This window comes from Rhea pennata, chromosome 14, assembly GCF_028389875.1.
Source record: "Rhea pennata isolate bPtePen1 chromosome 14, bPtePen1.pri, whole genome shotgun sequence".
NCBI lineage: Eukaryota > Metazoa > Chordata > Aves > Rheiformes > Rheidae > Rhea > Rhea pennata.
In genome coordinates, this window is record NC_084676.1 from 5,436,542 (window position 1) to 5,451,091 (window position 14,550).

At 44.5% G+C, this 14,550-nt stretch overlaps 1 protein-coding gene across 3 annotated transcripts in view; it reads left to right on the forward strand.

The window, feature by feature from the left end:
* Window positions 1-9,521, forward strand: part of SLIT3 (slit guidance ligand 3) — a 463,356-nt gene extending 453,835 nt beyond the window's left edge. For all 3 annotated transcript variants that reach the window (XM_062587759.1, XM_062587761.1, XM_062587762.1), the window contains 4 exons: window positions 144-298; window positions 2,364-2,649; window positions 4,867-5,075; window positions 6,196-9,521. In XM_062587759.1, coding sequence (XP_062443743.1) covers window positions 144-298; window positions 2,364-2,649; window positions 4,867-5,075; window positions 6,196-6,434 — 889 coding nt within the window. In that variant the 3' untranslated portion in view covers window positions 6,435-9,521. The remainder of the gene's footprint in view (window positions 1-143; window positions 299-2,363; window positions 2,650-4,866; window positions 5,076-6,195) is intronic.
* Window positions 9,522-14,550: the final 5,029 nt, after the last annotated feature.

Below are 14,550 nucleotides of genomic sequence, written 5' to 3' on the forward strand. Positions count from 1 at the left end.
AACATTGAGAAAACAGTATTCATACAGGAATATGAGGTGTTCCTCACACAAAGTATAATAGTAGGAGGTAGGATGTCACAGAAGCAGGCAGATCGTGGTTAATGTCATCTTCTAACTCTCTCTTTCTTACCTTTTATTTTTAGTGTGGAAACAGTGAATGATGGGCAGTTTCATAGTGTGGAGCTGGTGATGCTGAATCAAACTCTGAACCTGGTGGTGGACAAGGGGACTCCCAAAAGTCTAGGAAAACTCCAGAAACAATCTTCTGTCAGCCTCAACACACCCCTCTACATTGGAGGTACGGCCAGTTGCTCTTGACTTTGATTGAGATTTTAACTAGTCCTTGCAAAAGCAAATCATCTTCCATCCTGTGGAAAGGATTCTGAGTAGAGGGGGAAATGAAAAGGCCTTTGACAGAAGCTTTCTGTGTCAGTTCAAGATGTTGCCGATGAAGTGGTTGGCCTTTCCTCTCCACCAGAGGTGGCTTCCCTGAGCAGAGAACTTGCCCCACTGTTCTGCTTTGTACTTCCTATTCCCCTAGCATCTCCTCCACACTGCAAAGTCAGGACTGAATTTCTAGGAAAGAAGTGGGCAAGTGGGGTGGGGAGCAGATGCCCAGAATAACAAGTATTCCCCTGATTAGGTGCCTGGATATGAGAGAGAAAGGCTGAAGTCTGTGGTCTGCGTGATGGATTTGTTTTTCCCAGAATGCTCTGATCCTCCAGTTCCGTTCTGTACTGAGTGTTGAAATCTCTCCTTTCTGTGACATAGAGTTCTTGTTTTTCTACCCAGACTATTCTAAATACAAAAGTCAGCAGATCTATAATAGTCTTGGAAAGTCCTTGGGCTTTTTCTGGCCCCAGACTATTGAAGCCAATTGAACAAACTCTTATCAACATCACTTGGTGCTGGCCAAGCTTTTTGTAAAAAAATTCCTTCTAATAACTCTTTACCAAAAGAACCCTTATTGCCCTTGTAAACCAGAAAACTGGCTAATCTTTCTTTAGACAGAGTTGAACTTTTATAATTGGCTCCTCTTAGGAATGTCCCAGATTATTAAAAAGCATTATGTATCGAAAATAATTTGGCGTTGAGGGTATGACAACTTCTTCCTCTAGTTCAGAATAAAAGATACCAACACATGGCAATTTATATACATGGAACTTGGGAAGTAATCCAGTGGGAAACGTTTTGTTAATAGATGAGCATTGTGGATCAATACTAATTCTGAAAAGACACCTACAGAAATGCCTTCACAGGACAAATCTGGGAGCTGAGATGAAGAACTGTATTGGAAACCAATAGCTGTGGGCTCAATGGAAACCTTTTATTGCCCACTACAGTTTTGTTTAATTATTTCTAAACCTGGTGCATGTGCCACATCTCTACATCTAGCATTCCCTCAGATGCCAGCTGCCCTTCCCCTTCAGACTGCTTAATTAATGTAATTAATTACCCAGAGCAGTGTAATTAATTATCCCCAGAGCAATATTTCCTAAGCTTCACTAATCTTTATTCACCTTGTCTAAGACTCACTTGAGGCTTCCTGTGTCCACAATCTTGTCCATCTCTCCATCTACATCACTTGGTCTAAAACCCTCCTCCTAAAGCATAGTCAAGCAAATTTTGGTTTTAAGACTGTCTTTAAAAATGGAGTCGCTAATGGAAAGCAGAATTCAGAGGCCTTACACAGCTGAAAACGGAAGCACTTGATTGTGCTAATGCAGCTATACTGCTCCAGCAGGTAACACGGCTCCCAAATGAATCTGTTGGCCATCTGAGCTTGTGGAGTCTTCCAAAGCGCTTGAGCCAGACAGAGCATGCAAGCCCCAGGCACTCAGCCTGCCTGCAGAGGTGCTGGTCACTGCCTCGAGATCCCCCGGCACTAGTTTTGATGTGATTAGTCTTGCCATTCCCTGCTTTAACTGAGTGATTGAGTAATGCTAGCTGGGATCTTGCTGTATACCAGAGGTGGTAGCTACTTGCTGGCAAGTAAAGATGCTCTTAAACCTTTCAGAAGGATAATTACTATTAAGCTATAGACAGAAGGGGTCTTACCTAAGGACAAGAACACATGGCTGTTAGGCAGGAAACCTGGGCTTTTTTGTTTTGTTTTTCGTTTTGTTTCTGATTTTGTTTTCTTTTTCTGTCGTATACTTCTTATATAAGCTTGGGGAGTGATTTTATTTTTCTACCTTTCCATTTCCAGAATGAGGACAATAACACTGACCTACCTTACAAAGGTCCTATGAAAATTAATTCTTAACAAGATGAGGGCTGTGGCAAAGAAATATTAGCAATTATAACTTACATGCTATCACTGTACCTGTGAGTAAGCCTTCCCTTTCTGTTTCTATCTCAAGGGATCCCAACATCTACCGGACTATCTTCACTGCGTCAGGGTGCAGATAAGACACCAAATGGTTTTCATGGTTGTATTCATGATGTCCGCATCAATAATGAGCTGCAGGACTTCAAGGATTTACCACAGCAGTCACTAGGAGTCTTTCCTGGTTGCAAATCCTGTAACATCTGCAAGCATGGCATTTGCCGGTCCCTAGAGAAAACAAGTGTGATTTGTGAATGTCACCCAGGCTGGACAGGCCCTCTGTGTGACCAGGAGATTGGAGACCCATGTCTTAACCACAAGTAAGCTCAAATGAGTGGTGATGGGAGGGGAGAAGCTTTACAGCTACTGCGTATTTCACTTTTTGTCTTCTAAAATGACATCTGACAATTTTTGGAGGTGCTCTGTTCCCACATAAAACTATAGACACTTGTGAGTCAGGATCTTTGGTAACTCAATTTCCACTTCTTGTTCTGATGCTGCTTGATAGATCTCCCTCTCCAAATGAGCTCTTTGTCCTGGAGGAGTTAAGGTATTAATACTACAGGTCATACTTTCACCTGCTTTGATGCTAAAATGAACAAACTCCTGTTAAAGGGAATGCATTATCCATGAGGCAGTGAGTGCCTGCACTTACCTAGAACAGTGCTAGCTATGAGAGTAAGCCATTTTAGTGATGTGTTCATAGCTAAAAAAGGTCCCCATTAAAGCAGTACTGGGCACAATATTCACACTAATGCCCCAAAGACCATCATTTACTCCAGTGTGAACAGTTTTTAAAAATTTCCCAACTAGCTAACTTAAATATTACACTCCATAATACCCCTTTAGAATATAAGTCTAAGGGACAGCATGGAGTTGCATGCAAAGAGAAGATGAGTGAAAACTGTTCACAGTTCAGTCATTCACAGTTGAAAGACTGAATAACCACATCTCTATCAGAAACATTGGATGAAGAGCTTACTTATGGCAGGTAGACGAGGTAACAGTCCAACACAGAGCAGCAGTCTGCGTAGTCCAGTGTCGTTTCATAAGCAGGTGGAAGCACAGTTAGTTTAGAAGCTACTTTGGTTGTGGTATCTGTGGAAGGGGCTTTTCCCAAGCACATGCTGGTGACAACTAGAGTTGACCTCGTGAGTAATCACTGTTGTGACTGCTTAGTTAGAGCAGAAGTTTAAGCTGGCAGAGGCACCATTTTAAACTTGCTTCTGGGTCTAATTCTGCAAGGTACTGAACTCTGGAAGATATTGATAAGCACCTTACACATTACAGACCAAAGGGATGAAGATCAAATAAAGTCTCAAAGACCCAAATGTTTCCTTGCATTTCCAACCTCAACATCCAGCTGTCATGCCTGGGCAATGATAAAAATGAGGGAGTTCCAGATGTTTAAGTGATGAGAGATTGTTTCCCCATAATCTAAGGCATGAATGAGCCCCCATTGTAAGGGAAGTAGCTTCCATTAAATCACTTAGCCTTTTGGAGCTCTTGCCTTACAGGTAAGCCCTTTGTGTCCAAGGGAGTGCGGTACCATGCAGAAAGGCATCTGCTCCAACACTCACAGATTAATCTGAATGAAGAAGGGCAAATGTAGAGAACAGGCAGTTTATTTAATAACAAGAGTTATTATCCAAGCACAGCTTTCATTAGTGGGACAGAAAATATTGCTGTTAAGACTGTGAATCCCTTAATTATAGTATTTTGCATGTCTTGACATGACTCCTATTGCTTTTATTTATGCTTTTTAGTTGTATAAATTAGAAATGAAATGGACAAGAGTTCAACATAAGCAGGAAACGGTTTTAAAGTTCCAGGAATAAAATAAAAAAGAAAGATAGATACAGGTTTAGGTCGGGGGGGGAGGCTGATATGGCAGAAGTTTACCGAGCTTAAGCAGTTTTCCCCTGGCTGGACAGTGTTGTCCTCTTTCCTCTTCTCAGCCCATTGCAAGGCTGGGGATGGTGTCACAGAGCCTGCTAGGGATCAACAGCTCTCCTCTGATACTCATCAGAAATACCAAAGCTCAGTGCAAACCACATGAACCAGGAAACCTTCCAACTAGAGCCGAGTGTGAATAATTCTGTGCATAGCTTTTCCACAAGGACCTTAATTTATCACACTTTTCTCATCACCTGATATTATTTGTAGAGTAATTTTGCTAAGGAGGCCTTGGCATGCAGCTCCATTGTTGGCACTTAGGTCTACATGTTGATGCTGTAAACCTGAGCTACCTTGTGTGGACGCCAAGCACTGGTCCATGCTCGTGGAGGAGTCCTGAGCTTTCCCAAGAGGCCATTTGTGATGCAAATTCTGAATGTATTCTCTGAGCATTATCCAGTGTTCACTGCAATCTTACAGCTTTTTCAGTGTGTTTGACACTGAACAGCTGTTTCTTGGATTATTGTCCTGGAATTAAATAGGTAGAAATGCCAAAACCAAACATCACTGGGAAAAGGAAGGTTCACTTCTAACACAGGCTGGTTCCAAAAGCTCAGTTCTAAATGCTTCTCTTTCTCCAGGTGTCTGCATGGTAAGTGTGTGGCAGCCAATGTTGCTTACACCTGTAAGTGCTTGGAGGGCTACACAGGCATGTACTGTGACAAGAAGAACAATTCCTCAAACCCCTGCAGGATTTTGAAATGCAACCACGGACAGTGTAGACTTTCCGAGCGCGGGGAACCCTACTGCGAATGTGATCCTAACTATAGTGGAGAACATTGTGACAGAGGTACGCTTGGCCCCAGGGCCCAGGATGCTGGTCTGCTGCATCTCTGGTTTACGTCTTTGTTTTCACCTGTTTCCCATTTAACTCTTGTTTGGGGGGAAATGGCAAATAGTAGGAAGGTAAGGCTAATTCAACCTCTGCAGAGCAACACAGGGAGGAAAAGAAAGCCACGCAAGAGCTAGTTAGCTGCAGTCCAAACAAACAGAAAGGGGGATGTTTGTAGCAAAGGGTTTTATTCTGCCTCCTCAATCCTGAGGATTTGCTGCTCCCAGGATTTTAATGGGATGTTTAAAGGAGAGGTAATCGGCAGTGCTGGAAAGGGGGGTTTTACCTCTATACTACCAGTTTTTACAGATGAGAGGAAGAGGAGCTGGAAGGAAGGAGGCTCTGCTCATCTGACGTGGCAGCAAGGATTCCCTGCTTGCTCCCTCTGAAGCAGCTGGGCAGGTTTCCTGGGGCATCCTAGAGCATGCTGAGCTCTCCCACAGGGGCAAGTCCACGCACAAATGGGGCCCACCTCCTCTGCCCTGGCCTGAGGAGCCTTGCTGGAAATTTAGCGAGTTCTGACTTTGTCCCTTTTGCCTTTATTTGTTCTTGTACAGAAGAAAGGAGTTGCCTTGTATTACTTTTATTTAGGTCGTGCCTTTCCTATGAATGAACCACAGACTTTCCAAATTATATACATATACAGCCCCTCTGAAACATACTTGGCTGCAGTAAAGCTGACTACACAACAGCATAGGCATTTCCAGGTATCCCAGATTGCTCATGTCATGCACAGCAGACTGACCTTTGTTCCTGAGAAGGCGACACTGTAAAACTAATTCATATTTTGCAGGAGTGTTGCAGGATTCAACACTCAACATTCATTAAAGCGCTTCCAGAACTGCTGATCAAAGCCAGCAGGCCTGCTTGGCCTCTGCCATGGGCCGGATATTACACATTTGTGTAACACAAGCTCTGTTTTGATGGCAGGTGCAAAGCAGTAAAGGCTTAAGATCCTGTGTATGGCATCTGTTTGCCTTGAATACCATTACCTGCACAAGGCTGCTTTCTGATTTTGGGAGAATATCTGGCAGAATCATTATCACATCTGTCCTTTACCTCTCTGTTGCCTTACCAGAGAATCTCTGCCAAGGCGAGATCATTCGAGAAGTCATCCGTAAGCAGCAGGGCTACACGTCATGCGTCAGCGCCTCCAAGGTGCCCCGCATGGAGTGCCGCGGCAGCTGCAGCCACGGGCACTGCTGTGTCCCTCTCCGCAGCAAAAGGCGGAAATACATCTTCCAGTGTGCTGATGGCTCCACCTTCATGGAAGAGCTGGAGAGACATGTGGAGTGCGGCTGCTCAAAGTGCTTATAAGCCATTCTCCAGTCCTTGCCACTTTAATCAGCTCAGAAGCGCTATCAAAACGGGACCTATTTACTTTCAGAGTGAAGAAGAAGAAAAGAATTATTAAGTATATTGTAAAATAAACAAAAAATAGAACTTATTTTTATTATGGAAAGTGACTATTTTCATCTTTTATTATATAAAGTATCGCACCACTTTGGGTATATGTATCATATAGTGAGTTATTTTTACCATGAAACTTTTTTTAATGGTTGTAAGAAAAAAGACCAAAAAGCTAAAATTAAAAAAAAATATATAAAGAAAACATAGCCTAACAGGAGAAATGTGGGGGTGACTTTATGTGTATGCACAATGGACAAGTGTAAAGGTGTTCCAAGGACCTGCCGCAGAATTGATACAGGCTGAAGAAACCTCCGAGTTTCTGGGTGGGTCTCCTAAGAAGGTGGATCCCAGTAACTGACAGCCATCTCACTTATTCCGGCACCCTGAAAAAGCCTCCCTCTCGGTCCCTAGCCCTGCCTAACGCTGCTGATGCTGTTTTGTTCCTGTACAGTGGCTCAGCTTGATACTCTTGAACCAGTTCCCCATAGCACGTAGGCACTGCCATAGCTTAAGGCTAACTACATTATTTGAATATTGTAATACTATAATACATTTTTGCTGTGTATGTTTGTATTTATCTGTGTTCACAATATATTCTTCAGCAACTGTATCTATAGAGCACAGGCAGCTTTATCCAGAAGAAGGGGACAAAGGGAAAGGAAGTGGGGAATATATGTTGTTTTGGGAAATTTGGGGGCAAAATGTGAAACAGTGCTAGGTAATGCCTAATAAATGCCATACTAATTTTGTGTTAGCTCCTCACCTATGTTATTTCCCAGCTTTGTGCCTTCTTGCTCCCAGCCATGAGCCCTTTTTTGTATGTGAAATATAAGGAATGCACTGCTTGTCGCCTTGACGCCGTGACACTTTAACTTGCAAAGGCCATAGAGAGCATGAAAATAATACAGGTGCCAGATTTACCTGCAGCAGAACAACTTTTACTCTCATTATCACTACAGCCTGTTCATCAAGACTCTGGTACCAAGCAGTTGGCTGCTTTTCCACAGCCTTTTAAATGAGCGGAAGTTGCACTATATCTATGTGATGTTCTTCAGCCTCTACTTGTCCAGCTATGTCCAGTTCTGTTCTCACATCTGGTGCGGATTGACAGATGCAGCCAAAGTTTTTCCATCCTATTGCACATCCTGCACTTGTTTCTCCCAAAGTACTCCTGTTAACTTCAGCAGTGTGTACAGAGCAAATGCTGAATACGAAGCAGAAATCAGTGGGGAGATAAATTCTCACTGTGAACGTGAGACAAAAACTGGCTCTTTGGGAGTGAGTTGGATTTTTGGAGGGTTTTTGGCAGTGCCACCTTTCAGAGTCAGCAATTATGTGCAAAGAGTACCACAGATACGATGAAGTTTCTCTTACTATAAATTTCAAATGTCCCTATCAATAACTATTCAAAGCACTGTAATTATCAGTGTAGTTTCTTTTACTAGTATAGCAAATATTGTGGTCTTTTCGTCAATGTCTCCTTCTGTAAGAGTTAAAGTCAGAGTTTAGTTCCAGAAACCATAAACCCCTTTTGGAAGTGGTCACTGCTCTCACCAGCGCTGAAGTTTTGCATCACAGGCTTTAGCAAGGATGAGTAGGAAAGCTGAATCAAGTAATCAGTGCTTGTGTTTGACGGAGGCTTTGGAAAGGAGAAGCACAGAATGAAATCCTGCCATGAAAAGTACAAATCTTAATTTCCTGCTAAAAAAGGACAGTGACCACGTAGACATCATGCAACCAAAAGGCTCTAAAATGCTTAGCATTCTTCCGCTATTTAAATCTTTGCTTAACCACAGCAGTTAATTCATATGTTTTTGTTACTACCAGAGCAAATTGAGCAGAAGAGACATAATGAATACACTAGTAATCTTTCAAAATAAATACTGGTATTTGGAACCTGCAATCAGTGAAACATAAAACAATCACTGGTTGATGTGCTAAAAAGAGCCGGGGGGGTGGGGGGTGGGTGAAGGGGATAACCCTGGCTGTAAAGTACTATGTTTGTCTTTTTATTCTGGATATAACATAAGATGCTTAAAGCAGCTGGAGCTTATAATCTACACCCAAACCCACAACCTACAGATTTTAAAAATATGTGCAAATAACTGCAGACACTTGTGTAAAGATGTGCCTGGCCCAACATTACCATTAGTGTTATATTCCTGCTTAATACACTTTAATTTCCAAAGAAGTGGCTGCTGATATGCCAGGCAGTCAACGTCCAGACTGAGCAGTGGCTCACAAGCCCTCTCTGTGGCCCGCTGCACGATTTGTAGCCGGGCCTGCAGAAGCACTGCCCTCCTCCAACACTAACCAAAGTTGTGTTTGGTTTGTCCCTTGAGCAGCAGCACATGTGAGGATGATGTTAACATTCGCTCTTGGCCTCACACCTGCCTGAGGGTGCTTTAAAGGGAATGACCTTGACTGGCAAGGCAAGAAAGCCATCAACATCTTGTTAACACATCGCTCTGGGATTTGTTTAACCAAAGCCTTGCACCAAAGTGACCAGCAACGGCTCCGCAAGGCTGGCCCTGTTCCTGGCCCTTTTCTGTCAGGGCATTTCAATGCCAAGCGTTGGGACAAAGAAAGGAGAGTATCTATTTTGTAACCAAATGATGTAATTTTTGTATGCTTTTAGGCAGCACTTGCCATTGGATAGTGATGCTTTATGTCAATGATTCTATGACTTGCTACAGAGTTATTTTATGTTGAGAAAAAAGCATTCAGAAGTGCCAAAAAATGTGAGGTCAGCTGAAGTGTTAATTAGCTCTGAAAGTTCCTCTGTAACCTGCCTAATATAACAATAGATTTCAAATACTGTCAGTACAATGCAGTAGTTTTTACCTTTATAAAGTTTTAATATAAAGTGAAGAAAGATGCTAACCCTCCAACAAATGGCAATGCAGACTGGTGTGAACTGATGTATTTTATTAATAGATTCTTGTTGTGATGTAAGTTTAAATAAATTGTTGGGTTATGGAAGATTGTAAGATACCCTGTGTTGTGATGCAGATTATTTCTCTCTCCGTGTATATGCAGTGGTGATTCTGGCCGTTCAGAGTATGTGAGTTTTACAACAGTGTGTGCAAGAAATTAGAGGTGAAACACATGTTCCTCATGGACAAAAAACAGTATTAACAGTGATAACAGTTTTTGATGGCATCCCAACTTAATTTTTTAACAGCCTTATAAGCACACATGAATTAAGCCACACACATAGTTTTTAAGCCTGGCCATTCTTTTCAATTAAATGCTGTCTTTGTAACTGTTTGAAAAAGGCCTGCAGCAAAAATAATACACTCGTTAACTAAGAGGTAGACTAATGAAGGAATATTGAGAATTCAGGATCTGGAAAGGATACTAAGTGGGAAAATGGGTGTCTTCTAGCCTACGGTGGGTGGCTCACAGGGATCTCATGCTGTCCTGACATAGGTAGAGGTCAGATCTACAGCTGCTCCTCTGTGACACGGGGGTAACAGGACACATCGGTTCATTACGTTCCAGCCTCAGCACAGAATAAAACTAAGCTGCTACCAGTCTTTAGTCTTCCTTTGCCCAAGCCCCTACTTAACACTCATACATATTGCCAATTATGCTTCAAACTACAGCTGCTAGGGTTTCCTTCACCATTATGTGCAAAATTGGTAACAGCATTCAGGCCATAAAAATACTGAAGCATATTGAGCATCATTTAGCCTGAGCTATAAAGGTTAATTATATAATTGTAGCAAATGACCATATTTCCACCTAAAGCAAACCCAGCTGAGCCCAGTGAAAAGGCTAGCAGGAACCCTTCAAACCTTCCCAGGTACTGGCAGAAGTCACCAGTTTGCATGGCAGTTGTTCGGTGGTGCTCACGGCTTTGCGACATGCAGGTTCCTCAGTGAAGAGGCAAGCAGTCTCGACTCAGGTTAAAAAGCACTTGCTTACGCTTCAGCTTGCAGAGCTGCCAGATAACACATCTTACGCATTGCGGCTTTGCAAATAACGCAGAGAGATATTCTATCATCTCCCTTCCCATTTGACGTCCCTAATTGGTGGGGAGCGGACAGGCTGTTTCGATGCGGGTTTGCTTTGCGGCTGATGACTCTGGGTCTCAGGGACCCCCGTCAGGAGTTAGCTCTGACTCTCACCACAGCTGACTAGACCCACACTCTTTAGTGGGCCAACAGGCTGGAGCTGGCTCAGCGTTGCTGGGCCTGGGGCATCCCTGAGGAATCGCTTTAGCTGATAGCTCAGTCAGACCTCAGGCAGGGTCAGTCACCCGTATCGCTCCGGGCGCGAGCTGCGCCAAGATGTGCCTTGCGGACAGAGGGGACCAGAAATGGGCCCAAACCGGCACCTAGCTACCCCATCTCTTACCAGCAGCCTTTTACCAAGCCACTCCACCTCTCGCCTCCTGCTGTGCTTCACCAGCAGAGGAGAGGCTGTGTCTGGCGCCTGCTTCTGAACCGATCCTGGCACCTCCATCCTTCCCCTCCACCTTGTCTCCAGTGCTGAGACCCAGCTCCAGTCTGTCCTGTGCTAGCAGAGTGGATTAAATTCTGCAAGACAGAAGAAGCAGAACTTAGGTACACATTTCACTACTCTGGAAAAATGTCTGGTGCTCCAAAGCAGAACCTTTTTCCCCCCCTCAAACTTGGAAACAGTTTGATATGAATCTTAAAAAGAAAAGGCTGAAGAGCTATCACAAGGCAAACAATAAACACGAAACTTTTGCTCAAGCAACTGAAATTCTGTGAAGTGCCAAGCAACTGAGACCAGGGTCTCAGTTAACATTAACATTAACACTGAGATGTGTTAATGATGACAGGCAAATTACTCAGCCCCGCCTCAGATACTTTGCATGCAGAGCCAGGCTACAGGGACAAAATACCACAAGATAATCTACACTGGGACTTTGCAGCACAGTGAATACTTGTCCTATTTTCACTTTCATATGTGATAAGAGTATGAACAACAAAGAATTAGTATAAGCTTACACCTTCTGGATTATACCCCAGCATATCTTTGTGTCTTAAACTGCTCGCCTTTCTTTCAGGTGAAGCACTCATTGACTTGTTGAATTTTTGTTTATTTATTTAACTTTGTTGAGACAAATACCAAAATACAGTTCTAAGGCACTCAGATCCAGATGAATCAAGCTAGTCATACTGACAACCAAATGAGATTCTAATGTAGCAAATGGCAATTTTGGTCTATCCCCAAAACATCTGTGTAAACAATGCTTGTAAAAAAACACATTCTTGCCTTCAGGTATAGCTTTCATATAGAATCCTCTCAGGTGGTTTCATCCCACATGAACACTTTTATATATATATATATATATATATATATATATATATATATATATATATATGTATGTATATATAAAATAACTAAAATACAACTATTTTAGTATAGTTATAACAATAACCACATGGAACTGGCTATCATCAGACTGGCTCACTCCACTACACCTATATTACACACAGACTACATTAAAAAAAAGAAAAGCACTAAAAGCATTTAAAAAGACTCAGTGCGAAGTCTGTCAGAACAAATAATAGTTTAAAACTTCTGAACCAGAGACTACTAAATATGAACATATCCCATTGCCCGAGGCAGGAAGGTTATGGGGCAGCAGAGTGTATGAGCTGAATATAGTCAGGATGAACTACGATAGGAAAGTCATGATTTCATTATTATTCCTACATCAGTACTTGAAACTACACCTTATAATCAAGCTCTGAGATCAGATTTCTGAAACAGGTGTCTATTCAGAGCGAACAGCTTAGGGTCACAGCCTTGTTTTGAACTGTGGTTCCTGTATTTCTGGCTGATCATAAATTCACCTTCATACGCATGTATTTCTACTGATGGGATAACCAAAGCAGCCTGGTGGTTGAAGTACAAATAACTTCCATCTAAATGTGCTTATAACCTGTAATCTACTTGATCTGCAAATTAATAAATGTTCTCAGCCTGTCACAGGACTTAATGTTAAAACTTCTGGTTGAACTAAACATCTCATGCGAGATGGACAGGAGATAGGTAGGAGTCAAGCTTTTTTCTTTTTTTGTTTTTATATTCTGATGATAGATCATTTTACACAAAACATTCCACACTGCATATTCTGCCGACAAGCAGGAAATTAAAGACTGTATCTAACAGTTACAGTGTATATTTATGAAAGGGCACAATTTAATTTCCAGGTAGCAGCTAAATGCTTGTATTTCCTAATATGTAAATGCCTATGTTTAAAATGTCAATGTCCTTTCACGTTTTTAGCAATTTACATTAGTGAAAACCCGCAAAAAAACACCCGAAAATTTCCTCTCTTTAAGAAAAACTTGTGGGAATTCCCACAATTACGCGTGACATACAGGAAGAGAGAACAAATTGCAGAGCTTTGCTAATAAACTCTTTATTTCTTTTAAAGGGCAAGACGTAAACGTTAAGACTTCAGGGTAAGTTTTCCAAATACAGACATTTCAGAAACGAAACATGAAGAATGGGAAACGCCATCCACATGAGAATTTTCTTTTCTATACAGTTCTGCAATAAAAATATTTAAAAATCCTTTCCTGCCAGGTTTCAGAATGAGACCCACAGAAGCAGCAGGGGTCCAAACCAGACTGCAGACCCCGTAGCGAGGCACCCGAGCTCCCCTGCGTGCACAAGGCAGAGCAAGAGCCACCCACGCAGGAACCAGCGCTACCTACGCAGAAACCGCCAGCAGGCCTGGGTCTGCAACCTTTGCCCGTCCTAGGGCTGTAAGCGGACACTGTCGTCTTGTGGAACCGACACACAAGTCCCTTCCTGCAAGGAGGTGCTTTTACCCAAGACTAAGCAAAGTTACTTGGTTTGGGGAGGGAGGTGTTGCTCTGTTTGGGAAGGGGACGGTAGAGGTGATGGCTGCTATTTCTGTACAGTAGTTTAATGAGTAAAGCAACCAGCCCAGGAAGTAGGAGATTGGGAGCTTTTCTCAGTCTGTAAAGGTTGACTTCAGCAAAGGCTTTTGCAAAATTCAGACTCCAAACACATCAGGAGATTTCAAATTTCAAGAGGGAAAAAACTGTCGTTGTCAAAAACCTCCTTTTGGGCCGTGCTTTTAGATCCACTCTAGATCAAAGTAATCGGCATTTTGTCTCAAAGTTTTTTTTTTTTTTTTTTTTAAAAAAAAAAAAAACGGGTGCCCACTCGGTCGCGGGTTCCTGCTGCAAGCAGGAGGCGAGCGCCCCACTGTGCCCCACCACGCTTCCCAGGGCAGGGAGAGGTTCTCGGGAGCCTCCTGGCACACGGCATTAAATGTCTGCAATAAATTATTCTTGCCATAAATGAGGAAAGCCTCCCCGAAGGCCAGGAGTTACTCTTGACCCAACTCCCGGCCTCAGCCCCGACGCAGGCCGGGCCCGCCGCGCCAGCGGCCGCCGCGCTGGGCGCCTCAGACACCGCCTCGCTCGGCACCAACGGCGCCGCGGCCGCCCCGCCTCGCCCCCGCGGCCGCGCGCGGGGCGCCGCGCCTCCTGATTGGCCGCCGGCCTGTGGGGTGACTGGGGCCGCTCCGGGCCGGGCGGTGGGGGAAGGAGGGAGCCCGCGCCCGCGTTGCACGCCGGGAGCGGGGGGCGGCCGCGGGGGAGGCGGGATGGGGAGGGAGCGCGGTTCCCGGCGCTCCTCGCGGCGCCGCGAAGGCCGCTGGGAGATGTAGGCAGAGCACGGCGGCCGGGGCCCGGCGGACTGCGGCTCCCGGTGAGCCTTGCGCGGCCCCGTGACGGGGCGGAGGGCAGCGCTGCGGCAGTGGCGGAGCGGAGCGGGCGCGCCGGGCTGGGAGCCGCTGCGCTGCCTCTGCCCTATTGTGTGGCGCGGCGGCGGCTCCCGGTGCCCGCCGCCATCTTGTGCGCAGGGGCGCTGCGCCGCCGCCGCCGCCGCCGCCGCAGCGTCCGCCTCGGCGGGGGGCCTCGTGCGGCGGGGCCGCGGCGACGGGCCGGGCTTCCCCGCGGCGGCCCCGGAACTGATGCCCTGCCCCGCCTAGAGGCCCTGC